Source organism: Pseudophryne corroboree, chromosome 1, assembly GCF_028390025.1.
Source record: "Pseudophryne corroboree isolate aPseCor3 chromosome 1, aPseCor3.hap2, whole genome shotgun sequence".
Lineage (NCBI taxonomy): Eukaryota > Metazoa > Chordata > Amphibia > Anura > Myobatrachidae > Pseudophryne > Pseudophryne corroboree.
This window is the reverse complement of record NC_086444.1, coordinates 138,376,104-138,396,358: the sequence shown is the minus strand read 5'-3', so window position 1 is coordinate 138,396,358 and position 20,255 is coordinate 138,376,104. Positions and strand designations below refer to the sequence as shown.

The following is a 20,255-nucleotide window of genomic DNA, read 5'->3' as shown; positions in this document are numbered from 1 at the left end:
TGGATAGCTCCCATTCATCTAGTGTGCACATGACGCATACCACCAAGTCTGCAGTGAATTTGGCCTAGAATACTCCAAGCTACTGAACAAAAGGAGGGAAAGTGTACAATATTACATATTGAAACGGAATGTAGTTATGTGACGGTCACACCCACGCCCCCTCACAATCCTGACAGTCAGCATACCAACTAACAGGGACTATTGCCACTTGTGGGTGTCCACAACACCCATAGATGGGAATATAACCCTTGCCACCGAGCCCGCAGTGTGGTGAGCCCGCAGGGGACTTTATTGCGTTTGTTTCCTCGACCCCCCCCCCCTCGCCGGGCATCTAAAAGCCGGGATCCAACGTCTGTATGGTGACTCCGGTCAAACGAACCCAACCCATTTAAACATAATCTGTGCTGGTAGTATTAAATCAAAGTTTTTTGGGTGATTTATTTTGAATACCTTTCAGTTCTTCCAAACCTTATACTTGGAGGAACAAATGCTGCCAGCGAGGACAACAAGCATTATACCCTCACAATTAGTCCAATTATCAACTTGGTGATGGGTCTGGAAATGCTTTGGAGATGTGTGATCACGGTTCTTGCATGATATGGTCCCTATCCCCTTCGACATATCCCTTTAAGTCTCTGATCCAAATACTTTATTTACTTTCCGTTCTGATGTTTGTTGCTCTGTTTCTGTTTTTGGTATACTAAGCTACGCTATATCATTTTTACAGCATGTTTTCTTTGCAGTTGCAAAATGTTGACCGAGACCTTGAGACCATGCTCTCCATCTCTCGGGCCGAAGCCAGGAAACTAAAGAGTGACTTGGAAAAGTAAGCTGTCTATAGCCTTCTAATTCTGAGAAAAGTGCATTTACAGTAACTCCCCATGGTAGTGTAAGATGTATTACAGGCCTCACCGGCAGTAGGGTGGTTCTGAGAAGACCGTGATCTTTGTGTAGTTATGTATCTTCATATGATGTATGGGTTCTCCTTTCACATACGTTTCACTGCTGTGAAATTCTTAGAACATATGGCTCACATGCTCTGTACATGGAACCAGTGGATGTTCCTCTTGGCACAACATTATAAACCAGGATTAGACCTCGGCTACATCAAACGTAAAAGTTTTCCCATGAGCAAAGGTTTTAATCAAACAGATGCGGACTTCCACAGTGTATTAAGTCAGACAATCAAAGCTTCAGTGCTATTTATGGGTTTCGAGCACAGATCCGCTGAACAAAGCATTACCGCTGTACATTTTACCATAGACAAGTATCGTATTCAGCCACAAATGTTGTTTTGGTGATGCTAATGCTTGATCGCCTACATATTACCTTCTTTTACTCGCTTGATTTTTCTTTGTAGATGTATGATGTGCTTTTCGGCCTTTTCACTTTTGTTATCTGTTATTAATATTTTGTATATAATGCAAAGGTCATTTTAGCATACTATTATTATTATTATTATTATTGCTGTTTATTTGGGTAGCGCCACCATATTTTGCCCCATTGGAGCTTAGAACTCTTTAACCTCGTGTGTCATAAAGGTGGCAAGCTTACAGAATCTTAATGAGGACAGTTTTGCCCCCACAATCTCATTTAAAAGAAAATGTAAGATTTCTGTCCTGTCCTGGTCTCAATAGAAATGGACATATATTTTTTATTAAGGTGGCACAGGCACACTGCGCTTCTGCAGTTAGAGAGAGCAGACTCGCTGCCGGTGCAACATTGTTGTGCAGCTCCCAGGACGCATAGGGGTATATGCAATTCACGGCGAATCGCGGCAATTTTTCGCCGTTTTTTAATTCGACTCAATTCGCCAGGTGAATTCCGGCAGGTGGCTGCCGGAATTCACCATATTCAATGAAAAACGGATTCGCCAGAATAGCGGGCGAAAATAGGCCGATTTGGCGGATTTTGCCGCGATTTTAAAAAACGGGAAAAAACCCGGGAAAAAAAATGGCCTGGGGTCCCCCCTCCAAAGCATAACCAGCCTCGGGCTCTTCGAGCTGGTCCTGGTTCTAAAAATGCAGGGGAAAAATTAGGCAGGGATCCCCCGTATTTTTAAAACCAGCACCGGGCTCTGCGCCTGGTGCTGGTGCCAAAAATACGGGGGACAAAAAGAGTAGGGGTCCCCCGTATTTTTAACACCAGCATCGGGCTCCACTAGCTGGACAGATAATGCCACAGCCGGGGGTCACTTTTATGCCGTGCCCTGCGGCCGTGGCATTAACTACCCAACTAGTCACCCCTGGCCGGGGTACCCTGGGGGAGTTAGGACCCCTACAATCAAGGGGTCCCCCCCCCCCAGCCACCCAAGGGCCAGGGGTGAAGCCCGAGGCTGTCCCCCCCCCCATCCAATGGGCTGCGGATGGGGGGGCTGATAGCCTTTTGTGATAATAAAAAGATATTGTTTTTTCCAGTAGTACTACAAGTCCCAGCAAGCCTCCCCCGCAAGCTGGTACTTGGAGAACCACAAGTACCAGCATGCGGGAGAAAAACGGGCCCGCTGGTACCTATAGTACTACTGGAAAAAAAATACCCAAATAAAAACAGTACACAGACACCTTGATAGTAAAACTTTATTACACACTACCGACACACACATACTTACCTATGTTGACACGCCGACTGCCACGGTCTCCGACGATCCGAGGTACCTGTGAAAAAATTATACTCACCTTCCAGCGTCCAGAGGTAAATCCAGGTCCAGAGATAATCCACGTACTTGGCAAAAAAAAAAAACGAACACCGATCCACCGGACTAAGAAAGGGGTCCCATGCTTTCACATCAGACCCCTTTCTCCCGAATGCCGGGACATCACGTGACTCCTGTCACTGAAGTCCCTTCAGCCAATCAGGAAGCGCTACTTCCGTGGCGCTCACCTGATTGGCTGTGCGCTGTCTGTGCTGTGACAGCGCATCGCAAAGCCGCTCCATTAGTTTCAATGGTGGGAACTTAGCGGCTAGCGGGGGGGTTAACCCGCGGTCAGCGGCTGACCGGCGGGTGACCTCACCGCTAGCCGCTAAGTTCCCACCATTGAATATAATGGACGGGGCTGTGCGATGTGCTGTCTGAGTTCAGACAGCGCACAGCCAATCAGGTGAGCGCAACGAAGTTGCGCTTCCTGATTGGCTTTAGAGACCTTTCTGTGACAGCTGTCACTGACAGGTCTCTCTGCATTCGGGGTAAGGGGTCTCATGTGTCAGCATGGGACCCCTTTCAGTCCGTTTGGTCGGGTATTTGCGGTTTGTTTTTTTCTACAAGTACGTGGATTTATCTCTGGACCCTGGTTGAGGTGAGTATATTGATCTTTTATTTTCAGGTACCCCTGGATTCTACATGGAGAAGAGGACCGATGTCGGCGTGTGAACATAGGTAAGTATGTGTGTGTCGACGTATGAAATAAAGTTTTACTGTCGACGGTGTGTGTGTCCTGTTTTTATTTGGGTATTTTTTTTCCAGTAGTACTACAGGTACCAGCGGGCCCGTTTTTCTCCCGCATGCTGGTACTTGTGGTTCTCCAAGTACCAGCTTGCGGGGGAGGCTTGCTGGGACTTGTAGTACTGCTGGAAAAAACAATATTCTTTTCATTATCACAAAAGGCTATCAGCCCCCTCATCCGCAGCCCATTGGATGGGGGGGGACAGCCTCGGGCTTCACCCCTGGCCCTTGGGTGGCTGGGGGGGGGACCCCTTGATTGAAGGGGTCCCCACTCCCCCAGGGTACCCCGGCCAGGGGTGACTAGTTGGATATTTAATGCCACGGCCGCAGGGCACGGCATAAAAGTGACCCCCGGCTGTGGCATTATCTGTCCAGCTAGTGGAGCCCGATGCTGGTGTTAAAAATACGGGGGACCCCTACTCTTTTTGTCCCCCGTATTTTTGGCACCAGCACCAGGCGCAGAGCCCGGTGCTGGTTTTAAAAATACGGGGGATCCCCTGTCAATTTTTCCCCCGCATTTTTAGAACCAGGACCAGCTCGAAGAGCCCGAGGCTGGTTATGCTTTGGAGGGGGGACCCCACGCCATTTTTTTTTAAGGATTTTACCGTTCCAGCAATAAAATAAAATAAAAATATTTAAAAAAATATATAAATAATATTTGTGCCTCCCAAAAAAAAAAAAAAAGTACCTAATCCCTTCTAATATAAATAGATATGCTATTCCTAAAAAAAAAAAACACCAAAAAAAACATGTTTACATTTTTTTTTATTGTTTTCACCCTCCAAAGTGTGGCGGATTGAAAATGACGAATTTGCTGTCTAAAAGCACTGCTGTCGAATTTCCAAACTTGAATTGAATATGCTTTGGTCGAATTGCAGCACTTGTATCATTGCAGAAAAGTCGAATTTGCAAAAATTAGAATTTCAAAAAGTCGAATTTTGAAAGTCCGTTTTTTGGTCGGAAAGCACTGAATTGCATAGGCGAATTTTTTTTTTGGTCGAAAATGACCCGAAATTCGACAATTTCGGGAATTCGACCGCAATTGCATATACCCCATAGTGTAGGAATACATTTTAAATCAAGCCGCTCTAATAATTGTATTGTAGAATATATAATATTGGGTACTGTGTGTGCTCCAAAAACATGGTGTCCTGCACGTACTGCGGTAACAGTAGTAAAAGTTATACAGTACTTACCCTCTCCTAGCAATGGCTAAAGGTCATCCCTTTTGTCCTGTAGATTGACGTCTTCATCTGAATTGCTTGCAAAATGGGTGTAACTTACTTTAAAAATACAACCAAAACATTTCTGCCCATATGCATTACCACACACATTTCCAGATGTGCAAAATGAAAAAGGGGGTGTGCTCTCTCTACAATGGCGCTGGTCTCTCTTACGGTCACCTATGTATGCGGATAATACCCAGGTGTGAAAGTGTATGTTGAAACACACTGGTATGGTCAATAAAATGGAATTTAATACAATACTAACATACAATGTCTAAAAACAAGCAATACATAAAAAAACAAGTGGACTGGGAACAGGCCATGGGGGGAATGTGATCCTACCGATGCACGTGGAGGAGCCGCAGGTGTCAAATAAAGGCAGGGTACCCCAGGAAATATCCTGCTGGTGGCTCCTCTGATTGGATTCCCTTCCAGGCAATCAGGAAAACAGTCTGCCAAACGTCCAGGGGGTGGTCAGTGCCACAAGGTATCTCCAACGCGTTTCGGGACAGCCTGGTCCCTTCTTCAAGGCAAGATACCTTTGTGGCTTGATGGGGATCCTTTTAAATGTCTTTTAGCCAGTGAAAAATGGCGGGAAATGGTCACTTCCTGTCCAGACCGGAAGTGACGTTTGCGGTCCATTCAAGGGATGTTTTGACCGGAAATGACATCAGAAATGCGTTCCACAGTGTCCATTGCTCTCTCCTGAGAAGATATCAACTTCTATGAGTGGGAAAAGTGGTGGACAATCGTTTTTGATGGTCATTAGACAGCATTTGATTGTTTCCAATACAAATAAACAGAAATTATAACCGGAATTAATATTCAAATATGTCCCATGATGTCCTTTATTAGCTTGAAGGAGAGGTAAACTTGTATAGATGTCCGGTAGGATCACATTCCCCCCCATGGCCTGTTCACAGTCCACTTGTTTTTTTATGTATTGCTTGTTTTTAGACATTGCATGTTAGTATTGTATTAAATTCCATTTTATTGACCATACCAGTGTGTTTCAACATACACTTTCACACCTGGGTATTATCCACATACATAGGTGACCGTAAGAGAGACCTGCGTCATTGTAGAGAGAGCACACCCCCTTTTTCATTTTGCACTTTTGTACTGAGCCCTTAGGGAGCTCTGGCACTCTCCACACGGCCAACCATCTCAGTCCTATACAGCGCAGACTTGCTACCCCCGCCCTCCAGTTTGCACATTTCCAGATGTGCCCGGTTCCGCATATGCACTTGGTTGAAGTTTGGTAATCGTTATCATCATCGGAGCCTATTTACACCCTCCATCTAGTAGGTACAAAATATCTGCCTCCAAACAATTGTCTATGTGTGTTTGAGCAGTTCTGCAAAAGCCTCATTTGCATAAACACGCCCTTACTGTACTTTGCCTACTACAGGCCGCCCCAGCCCTTCCCCCATTCTTCCTCTACAGGTCTGCATTGGCACATTATTTAATATTATTATTACCTTCTATTTATAAGACGCCACAAGGTCTTCACAGTGCCGTACTGTGATAAGAACACACATATGTGACTGTTACTTAAATACATAGGATGACCATAAGCACAGTGATGAAACCAATGACACCACTAAAGCGGTAGGTTTAGTAGAGTGTAGACTAGAGAAACATGCTCTGGCTTATAGAAGCAAGCAATAATGGATCGCACAGGGGGAGAGGGAGTAGGGGTTTATCAGAACTTAACCCTGTACCCAGTTAATGGTTGGATGGACAGGATCATAGTGACAGTAGAACAAACACTGGAGATGGGATAGTGCTAGTGGCAGAGAACAATCAGAACAGGGCCCTGCCCGTGTGGGCTTTCAGTCTGAGTGAAAGGGAAGTAACAAGTAGGATGAACTGGGAGAGAGTGTAGTTGAGCGGTCATTGGCGCTCAGTAGAGAGTTATGAGGCTTGAAATGGAATTTATGTGAGTCTTGAGGGCTCATATGAAGGTCTGGAGGCTGAAATATGAAGGAGTGAGTTCCAGTTGAGAGAGGGGCAGCACAAGAGAAATCGTGGATGGGGGAGTGAGAGGAGATGATCAGAGCAGAGTTGTGGGAGGGAGTGTAGATAGAAATGAGGTCACATGTACTCTAGGAGGGATTCTCTTTGTGAGCATCCATTGTGCACACTTGTAGTAATACCACTTTGCATAATGTCAATCACACATCTCTGCATCAGGCCCAAAGTAAATGTGTGTTTATGTGATATTCACCTGTTTGATATAAGGCAAAACCACAGTTAGGCAATAAATAACCTCCCACACGTGCATCTGTAATGTAAAAGCTGGGTCATGTTTCCATAATACAAGTCTTAGATAACCCTGTTTATTGCATATAAACCTGTGCCAACACAGTTGTGTATCACCCCTAGATTTTCTGCTGAGAATCATTCTCTGTTCTGTTGTGTTCCCCATAGAGAACAGCAGTGGTTAAGTGAACAGCAGCAATTCCTGGAAGGACTCCGTACCAAACTAAAGGATCTCGAAAACCTATATGCGAATATATCTGAGAAAAGGTATTTGCAGAATCTAATGTGAGACCAGTATGGTACATAGTGTATTTAAAGTTTCCCTTATGTCATTTATTTTATTCAATTATGATGTTCTGTGTGTCCGCTTTTTAACAATTTCTCAGGATGCTTATACAGGTTTTATTTTCATTCACAGTGATATTTCTAGCAGCTAGCAGAATTGTGTAATTTGCGTAACGACTGCACCCAGAAAGAGTTAGCCTGGGGCCACACATAGCAGGCAAGCAGGTCCCGCTGAATGGGACCCGCTTGGCCAGGAGAAGGGATTTGTGTGCACACGGATCCTGTTCTGCGGGATTCCGCAGAACAGGATCCGGCCAGTGGCACACGGGAGTGCAACAGAACACAGTGCGTCCGTGCCGCACTGTGTGAACACATGCAGAAATGTATGTGTTCTCATTGAAATCCTGCCATCCGGCCCGACCGCAGCATGCTGCCGCACATGTCCTGCCTCCTTGCGGCCATGCGGGTCCCGCTGAACGGGACCTCCTTGGCCGCTATGTGTGGCCCCACACTTAGAGTGCGTAATCTCTGCCCAATACACTTCTCACATCGGGATGCGGTCAAGATCCCGCCGGCCGGAATCCCAGCGGTGAAATACCAACACCGGAATCCCGACCGCCACAATCCCGACATATTCTGGATTGTGTGGTCGGGATTCCGGCGTCGTTATTTCGCCCGCCGGGATCCCGTCCAGCAGGATTTAGTACTGATCCCCTCACATTCAGTCTCTCTCTGTATTGTGCAATACACTTCTCACATCCAGTCTCTCTGTATTGGGCAATACACTTCTCACATCCAGTTTCTCTGTATTGTGCAATACACTTCTCACATCCAGTCTCTCTGTATTGTGCAATACACTTCTCACATCCAGTCTCTCTGTATTGTAGAGTACACTTCTCACATCCAGTCTCTTTGTATTGCGCAATACAGTTCACACATCCAGTCTCTCTGTATTGTAGAGTACACTTCTCACATCCAGTCTCTCTGTATTGTAGAGTACACTTCTCACATGCAGTCTCTCTGTATTGTGCAGTACACTTCTCACATCCAGTCTTTCTGTATTGTGCAATACACTTCTCACATCCAGTCTCTCTGTATTGTGCAATACACTTCTCACATCCAGTCTCTCTGTATTGTGCAATACACTTCTCACATCCAGTCTCTTTGTATTGCGCAATACACTTCTCACATCCAGTCTCTTTGTATTGCGCAATACACTTCTCACATCCAGTCTCTCTGTATTGTAGAATACACTTCTCACATCCAGTCTCTCTGTATTGTGCAATACACTTCTCACATCCAGTCTCTCTGTTTTGTACAATATACTGTACTTCTCACATCCAGTCACTCTGTATTGTGCAATACACTTCTCACATCCAGTCTCTCTGTATTGTGCAATACACTTCTCACATCCAGTCTCTCTGTATTGTACAATACACTTCTCACATCCAGTCTCTCTGTATTGCGCAATACACGTCTCACATCCAGTCTCTCTGTATTGCGCAATACACTTCTCACATCCAGTCTCTCTGTACTGCGCAATACAATTCTCACATCCAGTCTCTCTGTATTGTAGAGTACACTTCTCACATCCAGTCTCTGTATTGTAGAGTACACTTCTCACATCCAGTACCTCTGTATTGCGCAGTACACTTCTCACATCCAGTCTCTCTGTATTGCGCAGTACACTTCTCACATCCAGTCTCTCTGTATTGTAGAGTACACTTCTCACATCCAGTCTCCCTGTATTGCGCAGTACATTTCTCACATCCAGTCTCTCTGTATTGTAGAGTACATTTCTCACATCCAGTCTCTGTATTGTAGAGTACACTTCTCACATCCAGTACCTCTGTATTGCGCAGTACACTTCTCACATCCAGTCTCTCTGTATTGCGCAGTACACTTCTCACATCCAGTCTCTCTGTATTGCGCAGTACATTTCTCACATCCAGTCTCTCTGTATTGTAGAGTACACTTCTCACATCCAGTCTCCCTGTATTGCGCAGTACACTTCTCACATCCAGTCTCCCTGTATTGTGCAGTACACTTCTCACATCCAGTCTCCCTTTATTGCGCAGTACACTTCTCACATCCAGTCTCTCTGTATTGCGCAGTACACTTCTCACATCCAGTCTCTGTATTGTGCAATACAATTCTCACATCCAGTCTCTCTGTATTGTAGAGTACACTTCTCACATCCAGTACCTCTGTATTGCGCAGTACACTTCTCACATCCAGTCTCTCTGTATTGCGCAGTACACTTCTCACATCCAGTCTCTCTGTATTGTAGAGTACACTTCTCACATCCAGTCTCCCTGTATTGCGCAGTACATTTCTCACATCCAGTCTCTCTGTATTGTAGAGTACACTTCTCACATCCAGTCTCCCTGTATTGCGCAGTACACTTCTCACATCCAGTCTCCCTGTATTGTGCAGTACACTTCTCACATCCAGTCTCCCCGTATTGTGCAGTACACTTCTCACATCCAGTCTCTCTGTATTGTGCAGTACACTTCTCACATCCAGTCTCTCTGTATTGCGCAGTACACTTCTCACATCCAGTCTCTGTATTGTGCAATACAATTCTCACATCCAGTCTCTCTGTATTGTAGAGTACACTTCTCACATCCAGTCTCTCTGTATTGTAGAGTACACTTCTCACATCCAGTACCTCTGTATTGCGCAGTACACTTCTCACATCCAGTCTCTCTCTATTGTAGAGTACACTTCTCACATCCAGTCTCCCTGTATTGCGCAGTACACTTCTCACATCCAGTCTCTCTGTATTGTAGAGTACACTTCTCACATCCAGTCTCCCTGTATTGCGCAGTACACTTCTCACATCCAGTCTCCCTGTATTGTGCAGTACACTTCTCACATCCAGTCTCCCTGTATTGCGCAGTATACTTCTCACATCCAGTCTCTCTGTATTGCGCAGTACACTTCTCACATCCAGTCTCTGTATTGTGCAATACAATTCTCACATCCAGTCTCTCTGTATTGTAGAGTACACTTCTCACATCCAGTCTCTCTGTATTGTAGAGTACACTTCTCACATCCAGTACCTCTGTATTGCGCAGTACACTTCTCACATCCAGTCTCTCTCTATTGTAGAGTACACTTCTCACATCCAGTCTCCCTGTATTGCGCAGTACACTTCTCACATCCAGTCTCTCTGTATTGTAGAGTACACTTCTCACATCCAGTCTCCCTGTACTGCGCAGTACACTACTCACATCCAGTCTCTCTGTATTGTAGAGTACACTTCTCACATCCAGTCTCCCTGTATTGCGCAGTACACTTCTCACATCCAGTCTCTTTGTATTGCGCAGTACACTTCTCACATCCAGTCCCTCTGTATTGTAGAGTACACTTCTCACATCCAGTCTCCCTGTATTGCGCAGTACATTTCACACATCCAGTCTCTCTGTATTGTAGAGTACACTTCTCACATCCAGTCTCCCTGTATTGCGCAGTACACTTCTCACATCCAGTCTCCCTGTATTGCTCAGTACACTTCTCACATCCAGTCTCTCTGTATTGCGCAGTACACTTCTCACATCCAGTCTCCCTGTATTGCGCAGTACACTTCTCACATCCAGTCTCTCTGAATGAGGACATTGTATCTGTAGTGCCCTCATCAGGTCTACACAGATGGGCCCCCAGGATGCTCATTTCTCATTCAGGCCTCAGTGGCAGTATGATGCCTTTCCATAACCTGCTCTGGGACTTCTCGCCCTGTGATCTGTATTACAGGCCTGTCATGCTGTGTGATTGGCATGAACATCTTACACTGATGCTGTAATCTCCATGCGCTGCAGCTGCAGTAGGGAGAGTCACAGCTGTAGGAGGTGAAAGCTCCAATTCGTCTATAAGTTTCCACAACCCACGTATGGGGCCTTATAAACTATCATGTTATCATCACTCTTTCAGATCTAAAGGAACACCTTTCAATGATCTGTAAACCATTAAATTAAAGACATATGTCCAAATAGAAATCCCAAAAGATGTATACTCTGGGCCTCCGTAATCAGCTAAAGGGATTTCAGTGAATGGGCACCTATTGTATAAAACATTTGTGGTTGAATTTGCTATACAGGGGCCACAAACACTACGAATGCCTACACCTGCTCAGCAGTGTAATTTAATAGGGGTTTCCACGGTCTGATGCATTTCTATTACTGGGAATTATCACTGGCATTTCATATGGATGAGAACACATAAACAATGATCACATGATCTCCAAGCGCCGCCCGTACACAGAGCATGAACGGGAAACAGGTCGCATCCACCCGGCTCCCATTCACACTGCACAGTGAGCCGGGTTGAAAACGAGTTCAACTCTGCTTGCGACCAGGGATGAAATACCGGATCACTAGACCCGTTATTTCAACCCTTGCACCTTTCAGACCACACGGGTTATGCGCGCTCATGTACCAATAACCTGTGTTCATAGGTGGCGGTCTGAAAGGGGTATAAGAGATGAGAAAAGCTGCCCTGATTTGTCCTATTAAGAAACAAATTTAAGGTCTTGTATTTATTCATAAAAATCACAATAATTACACATACAAAATTCACAGCACTAATAGTAAAAACTTGACGTGGCCCCGTATATATGGTACAGTGTCATAAATACTACTTTTCAATCACAATATAAATTAAATATTCTGTATATGTAGTAATGTGTGTTAGGGTTCCTTTTAGGTCCGCGTTTGGGAACATGTGCAATATGCTCTATGTGTATTGCTATTTATTTACATGGCATATGTTCAGTTTGCCGGCTGTCGGGATCCAGGCGTTCAGTATACCGACGCCGGAATCCCGGCAGCTGGCAATGCCGGCAGCCGGAATACCGGCGCAACAGGGCTATTCTCACTCTCCACGACACCCATAGAGTGGGAATGGAGGCTGTGGCAAGCACAGCGAGCCCGCAAGGGGACTCTTTGCGTTCGCCCCGCTGCCAGCATACTGGTGGTGAGGATGCCGCTGTCAGTGTGTATATAAATTAAAAAGAATATTCATTTGCAGTAAATGAGGCCGCACCTTCAATTACTTGCAAGATCCTGTTTTATTATTGTGTGTGTGTGTGTGTGTGTGTGTGTGTGTGTGTGTGTGTGTGTGTGTGTGTGTGTACTTACGGTGTGGTATGCTCAGTCAGACATTCAGGTTCATTGATATTGTGAAACAATGCTCACTCTTTTCTAAATGTAATGAGCTATGATACCTGATGCGCCATAAATCTGGAGTGAAGCGGCCTTCTACATATAATGGAGAGAACGCCAACTCCCCCACAAGACATATATAGAATTGGCGCAGAAATTCAGAAAGAATCTGTCCATTCACCACCCACACGGATGGAAGATGGTATATGGTAGCAATCAAATGCAGTGTAATAACTTATTTCACCTTAAATACCCAATAGTTCGGGTATTACATATAATGGGAACAGGTAGGATAAAAAAAGAGAGAAGAATTTATTCCATATACAATGCATCCGGAAAGTATTCACAGCGCTTCACTTTTTCCACATTTTGTTATGTTACAGCCTTATTCCAAAATGGAATTAATTAATTTTGTCCCTCAAAATTCTACACACAATATCCCATAATGACAACGTGAAAAAAGTTTTGTTTTTTTTAGATCTTTGCAAATTTATTAAAAATAAAAAACTAAGAAATCACATGTACATAAGTATTCGCAGCCTTTGCCATAAAGCTCAAAATTGAGCTCAGGTGCATCTTGTTTCCACTGATCATCCTTGAGATGTTCTTACAGCTTAACTGGAGTCCACTTGTGGTAAATTCAGTTGAATCATGTCCGATTTGGAAAGGCACATTCCTGTCTGTATAAGGCAGTGCATGTCTGAGCACAAACCAAGCATGAAGTTAAAGGAATTGTCTGTAGACATCCGATACAGGATTGTCTCGAGGCACAAATCTGGGAAAGGGTACAGAAAAATATCTGCTGCTTTTGAAGGTCCCAGTGAGCCCAGTGGCCTCCATCATCCGTAAATGGAAGAAGTTCGGAACCAGCAGGATTCTTCCTAGAGCTGGCAGGCCGTCTAAACTGAGCGATCGGGGGAGAAGGGCCCTAGTCAGTGAGAGTGACCTGATGGTCACTCTGTCAGAGCTACAGCATTCCTCTGTGTAGAGAGGAGAACCTTCCAGAAGGACAACCATCTCTGCAACAATCCACCAATCAGGCCTGTATGGTAGAGTGGCCAGACGGAAGCCACTCCTTAGTAAAAGCACATGGCAGCCCACCTGGAATTTGCCAAAATGCACCTGAAGGACTCTCAGATCATGAGAAACAAAATTCTCTGGTCTGATGAGACAAAGATTGAACTCATTGGCGTGAATGCCAGGCGTCATGTGTGGAGGAAACCAGGCACCGCTCATCACCAGGCCAATACCATCCCTATAGTGAAGCATGGTGGTGGCAGCATCTTGCTGTGGGGATGTTTTTCAGCAGCAGGAACTGGGAGATACAGGGAAAGATGAATATAGCAATGTACAGAGACATACTGGATGAAAACCTGCTCCAGAGCACTCTTGACCTCAGACTGGGGTGACGGTTCATCTTTCAGCAGGACAACGATCCTAAGCACACAGCCAAGATATCCAAGGAGTGGTTTCAGGACAACTCTGTGAATGTCCTTGAGTGGCCCAGTCAGAGCCCGGACTTGAATCCGATTGAACATCTCTGGAGAGATCTGAAAATGGCTGTGCACCGACGCTTCCCATCCAACCTTATGGAGCTTGAGAGGTGCTGCAAAGAGGAATGGGTGAAACTGCCCAAAGATAGATGTGTCAAGCTTGTGGCATCATATTCAAAAAGACTTGAGGCTGTAATTGCTTCCAAAGGTGTATCAACAAAGTATTGAGCAAAGGCTGTGAATACTTATATACATATGATTTCTTAGTTTTTTATTTTTAAAAAATTAGCCAAAAAAAAAAAAAAACTTTTTTCATGTGGTCATTATGGGTTATTGTGTGTAGAATTTTGAGGGGGAAATTAATTTATTCCAGTTTGGAATAAGGCTGTAACATAACAAAATGTGGAAAAAGTGAAGCGCTGTGAATACTTTCCGGATGCACTGTATAAAACAAACATACATATGTAAAAGCAGGTGAATAAAAATGGATTCAGCACTGTCCCAAATGGTTCACATGTATCTCACCCTCTTTTCATGCTGCAAAGGGCTAATGCTCAACAAAGCAATGAAGGTCCTGGGGTTTGTAGCTCGGCATCATTGCAGTAGGTGAATCTGGGCTTAAAGTGCTGGTGACATTAAAGTGCATGTCAAGCTACGCGTTTCGGATCATATTTTCTCTGGAAGGAGGAGTCTATTTTTCGTGCGTGTGTGCGTGCATGTGTTGTGTGAGTGACTTTCGCTGAACCATCACCAAATCAAAGCTCTGGTGGTTATTGGTGGTTGTGCTGTAGTAGCATTGTATGTGGTCTATGAGAATGGTTCATGAACTGATCCCGTCTGTCCCTTTTCTTAGACCACACAGAGGGGAAGCTGCCGTCGGTAGATTGCTCATCTAAGATACACTGGTGGCTGTGTCCAGGCATTTCAGGAAATAACATTGGTTTTCTCTCTACTTGATCCAAGTGCTGCGAGGGAGCTGAAAAGAAAACTCCGAAAAGAGAGCGCCTACAGGGAAGAGCTATTAGCGGCATTTGAACACTTCTTAGAGGAGCACTTCCCCCTGCCGGAGGAGCACGATAAGCGTGTAAAGAAAAAGGTACCTGTTTACCCAATATTGGCTGTAACTCCGCAAAATCAAACTGGCTACTGACTAAGATGGCAACATACACATGAATGTTAATATTAAAATACAATAATATATCATACAGGGTTCTCATGACCATATCTATCTATCTACCTACCTACCGTAATACTGCATATGAAGAAATCTACCCTCCCCTAATCACGACTATGGCCTGCTATAAGTTAAACATCATAGCCTTGATATGAGAAAGCCGGGTGTGGTATGTTAGATAGAGTAGTCTTAGGTCGACAGTGTCTAGACGACCACTATTAGTAGATAGTAAGTAGGTCGACATGGTTTCTAGGTCGACGTGAGTTTTTTCACTTTTTTTGGTGTAGTTTTCTCCGTACAATGACGGGGAACCCCAATTAGTGCACCGAGTCCCCTCGCCATGCTTTGGGCAAGGTGCCTCACTCCGCTACCGCTGCACTCGGCACAGGTTACCGTTCCCAATTGTAGTCCACGTGGATCGTAAAGTATGAAAAAGTTCAAAAAAATTAAAGCATTTTTTGAAAAACTCATGTCGACCTTTTGTCATGTCGACCTAGAAACCATGTTGACCTACTTACTGTCGACCAATAGTGGTCGACCTAAGTCTTGTCGACCTAAAGACCGGATCCCAAGAAAGCACCCTAACTAACAATGAATGAATGAATACCTTTTTCTCTAACGTCCTAGTGGATGCTGGGGACTCCGTAAGGACCATGGGGAATAGACGGGCTCCGCAGGAGACAGGGCACTTTAAGAAAGAATTTGGATACTGGTGTGCTCTGGCTCCTCCCTCTATGTCCCTCCTCCAGACCTCAGTTTGAATCTGTGCCCGGACGAGCTGGGTGCTACTTAGTGAGCTCTCCTGAGCTTGCTAAAAAGAAAAGTATTTTGTTAGGTTTTTTTATTTTCAGAGAGATCTGCTGGCAACAGGCTCTCTGCTACGTGGGACTGAGGGGAGAGAAGCAGCCCTACTCACTGAAGATAGGTCCTGCTTCTTAGGCTACTGGACACCATTAGCTCCAGAGGGATCGTACACAGGATCGCACCCTTGGTCGTCCGATCCCGGAGCCGCGCCGCCGGCCCCCTCGCAGAGCCGGAAGACAGAAGCCGGTGACAGAAGCAAGAAGACTTCGAAATCGGCGGCAGAAGACTCCAGTCTTCATATGAGGTAGCGCACAACACTGCAGCTGTGCGCCATTGCTCCCACACTAAACCCACATACTCCGGTCACTGTAGGGTGCAGGGCGCAGGGGGGGGGGGGGGGCGCCCTGGGCAGCAATTAGAGACCTCTTGGCAAAAGTGGGCATATATACAGTTGGGCACTGTATATATGCATGGGCCCCCGCCATATTTTTACACAGAAACGCAGGACAGAAGCCCGCTGCTGAGGGGGCGGGGCTTCTTCCTCAGCACTCACCAGCGCCATTTTCTCTCCACAGCTCCGCTGAGAGGAAGCTCCCCAGGCTCTCCCCTGCAGAATCACGGTAGAAGAGGGTAAAAAGAGAGGGGGGGCACATAAATTTGGCGCAAAAACAGTATATACAGCAGCTACTGGGTTAACACTAAGTTACTGTGTGATTCCTGGGACATATAGCGCTGGGGTGTGTGCTGGCATACTCTCTCTCTGTCTCTCCAAAAGGCCTTGTGGGGGAACTGTCTTCAAATAGAGCATCCCCTGTGTGTGTGGTGTGTCGGTACGCTTGTGTCGGCACGCTTGTGTCGGCATGTTTGACGAGGAAGGCTATGTGGAAACAGAGCGGGAACAAATGAATGTGGGGTCGCCGCCAACACCCGATTGGATGGATATGTGGAAGGTTTTAAATGATAATGTTACTTCCTTGCATAAAAGGTTGTATAAAGCTGAATCCTTGGGACAGCCGGGGTCTCAGCCCATGCCTGATCCTATGTCGCAGAGGCCGTCAGGGTCTCAGAAGCGCCCACTATCCCAAATTGTTGACACAGATATCGACACGGATTCTGACTCCAGTGTCGATGGCGATGATGCAAAGTTACAGCCTAAAATGGCTAAAGCCATCCGTTACATGATTATAGCAATGAAAGATGTGTTGCACATCACAGAGGAAACCCCAGTCCCTGACAAGAGGGTTTATATGTATGGGGAAAAAAGGCAAGAGGTGACCTTTCCCCCTTCACATGAGTTATGTGAAAAGGCATCTCCAGATAGAAAACTGCAGATTTCCAAACGGATGCTTATGGCGTATCCTTTCCCGCCAACGGACAGGTTACGCTGGGAATCCTCCCCTAGGGTAGACAAAGCTTTAACACGCTTATCCAAGAGGGTAGCCCTGCCGTCACAGGATACGGCCACCCTAAAAGATGCTGCGGATAGAAAGCAGGAGGGTATCCTGAAGTCCATTTATACACATTCAGGTACCTTACTAAGGCCGGCGATTGCGTCGGCTTGGATGTGTAGTGCTGTAGCAGCATGGACAGATACCTTATCTGAGGAACTTGATACCTTGGACAAGGATACTATATTACTGACCCTGGGGCATATAAAAGACGCTGTCCTATATATGAGAGATGCTCAAAGAGACATTAGCCTACTGGGCTCTAGAATAAATGCAATGTCGATTTCTGCCAGAAGGGTCCTGTGGACTCAGCAATGGACAGGAGATGCCGACTCAAAAAGGCACATGGAGGTTTTACCTTACAAGGGTGAGGAGTTGTTTGGGGACGGTCTCTCGGACCTGGTCTCCACAGCTACGGCTGGAAAGTCACATTTTTTGCCATATGTCCCCTCACAACCTAAGAAAGCACTTTATTACCAAATGCTGTCCTTTCGATCACAAAAAGGCAAGAAAGTCCGAGGTGCATCTTTTCTTGCCAGAGGCAGGGGTAGAGGAAAGAAGCTGCACAATACAGCTAGTTCCCAGGAACAGAAGTCCTCCCCGGCTTCCACTAAATCCACCGTATGACGCTGGGGCTCCACAGGTGGAGCTAGGCCTGGTGGGGGCGCGTCTCCGAAATTTCAGCCACAAGTTGGTTCACTCCCAGGTGGATCCCTGGGCTATAGAGATTGTGTCTCAGGGATACAAGCTGGAATTCGAAGGGATGCCCCCTCACCGTTACCTCAAATCGGCCCTGCCAGCTTCTCCCTTATAGAGAGGGAAATAGTGTTAGCTGCAATTCACAAATTGTATCTTCGGCAGGTGGTGGTAAAGGTTCCCCTCCTTCAACAGGGAAGGGGTTACTATTCGACCATGTTTGTGGTACCGAAACCGGACGGTTCAGTCAGACCCATATTGAATTTAAAATCCCTGAACATATACCTGAAAAGGTTCAAGTTCAAGATGGAATCGCTCAGAGCGGTCATCGCAAGCCTGGAAGGGGGGGATTTTATGGTGTCTCTGGACATAAAGGAGGCTTACCTTCATGTCCCCATTTATCCACCTCATCAGGAGTACCTCGGATTTGTGGTACAGGATTGTCATTACCAATTCCAGACGTTGCCGTTTGGTCTGTCCACGGCACCGAGAATATTTACCAAGGTAATGGCGGAAATGATGGTGCTCCTGCGACGGCAAGGAGTCACAATTATCCCATACTTGGATGATCTCCTCATAAAGGCGAGGTCCAGAGAGCAGTTGCTGATCAGCGTGGCACGCTCTCGGGAAGTGTTACAACAGCACGGCTGGATTCTAAATATTCCAAAGTCGCAGTTGATTCCTACGACTCGTCTGCCCTTCCTGGGCATGATTCTGGGCACAGGCCAGAAGAGGGTTTATCTCCCGATGGAGAAGGCTCAGGAGTTCATGACACTGGTCAGAGACCTATTAAAACCAAAACAGGTGTCGGTGCATCACTGCACGCGAGTCCTGGGAAAGATGGTGGCATCATACGAGGCCATTCCCTTCGGCAGGTTCCATGCGAGGACCTTTCAATGGGATCTGTTGGACAAGTGGTCTGGATCACATCTACAAATGCATCGGCTGATCACCCTATCCCCCAGGGCCAGGGTGTCTCTCCTGTGGTGGCTGCAGAGTGCTCACCTTCTCGAGGGCCGCAGATTCGGCATTCAGGACTGGGTCCTGGTGACCACGGACGCAAGCCTCCGAGGGTGGGGAGCAGTCACACAGGGAAGAAATTTCCAAGGTCTGTGGTCAAGTCAGGAGACTTCCTTCACATCAACATCCTGGAACTAAGGGCAATAGACAACGCCCTACATCAAGCGGAGACCCTGCTTCACGACCGATCGGTGCTGATTCAGTCAGACAACATCACCGCAGTGGATCATGTAAACCGCCAAGGCGGCACAAGGAGCAGGGTGGCGATGGCGGAAGCCACCAGAATTCTTCGCTGGGCGGAGAATCACGTAAGTGCACTGTCAGCAGTGTTCATTCCGGGAGTGGGCAACTGGGAAGCAGACTTCCTCAGCAGGCACGACCTCCACCCGGGAGAGTGGGGACTTCATCAAGAAGTCTTCACGCAGATTGCAAGTCGGTGGGAACTGCCACAAATAGACATGATGGCATCCCGCCTCAACAAAAAGCTAAGAGGTATTGCGCCAGGTCAAGAGACCCTCAGGCGATAGCTGTAGACGCACTAGTGACACCGTGGGTGTTCCAGTCGGTCTATGTATTTCCTCCTCTTCCTCTCATACCCAAGGTGCTGAGAATCATAAGAAGAAGAGGAGTGAGAACAATACTCATTGTTCCGGATTGGCCAAGAAGGACTTGGTATCCAGAGCTGCAAGAAATGCTCACAGAGGACCCATAGCCTCTGCCTCTAAGACAGGACTTGTTGCAACAGGGGCCCTGTCTGTTCCAAGACTTACCACGGCTGCGTTTGACGGCATGGCGGTTGAACGCCAGATCCTAGCAGAAAAAGGCATTCCGGATGAGGTTATTCCTACGCTGATAAAGGCTAGGAAGGACGTGACGGCTAAACATTATCACCGTATATGGCGAAAATATGTTGCTTGGTGTGAGGCCAGGAATGCCCCTACGGAGGAATTCCAGCTGGGCCTTTTCCTTCACTTCCTACAGTCGGGAGTGACTTTGGGCCTAAAATTGGGTTCCATTAAGGTCCAGATTTCGGCCCTATCCATTTTCTTTCAAAAAGAACTGGCTTCTCTTCCTGAAATTCAGACGTTTATAAAGGGAGTGCTGCATATTGAGCCCCCTTTTGTGCCTCCAGTGGCACCTTGGAATCTTAACGTGGTGTTGAGTTTCCTGAAGTCACACTGGTTTGAGCCACTTAAAACCGTGGAGTTAAAATTTCTCACGTGGAAGGTGGTCATGCTATTAG

The 20,255-nt window shown here is 46.3% G+C and overlaps 1 protein-coding gene across 1 annotated transcript in view; it reads left to right on the top strand.

Annotated features, from left to right (window-relative positions):
* The window catches only part of CENPK (centromere protein K), a 153,896-nt gene that overhangs the window by 110,021 nt on the left and 23,620 nt on the right, over positions 1–20,255 (top strand). Inside the window, exons 7-9 of the mRNA XM_063963172.1 lie at positions 744–826; positions 7,099–7,197; positions 14,834–14,966. Of these exons, the coding sequence (XP_063819242.1) occupies positions 744–826; positions 7,099–7,197; positions 14,834–14,966 (315 nt within the window). The remainder of the gene's footprint in view (positions 1–743; positions 827–7,098; positions 7,198–14,833; positions 14,967–20,255) is intronic.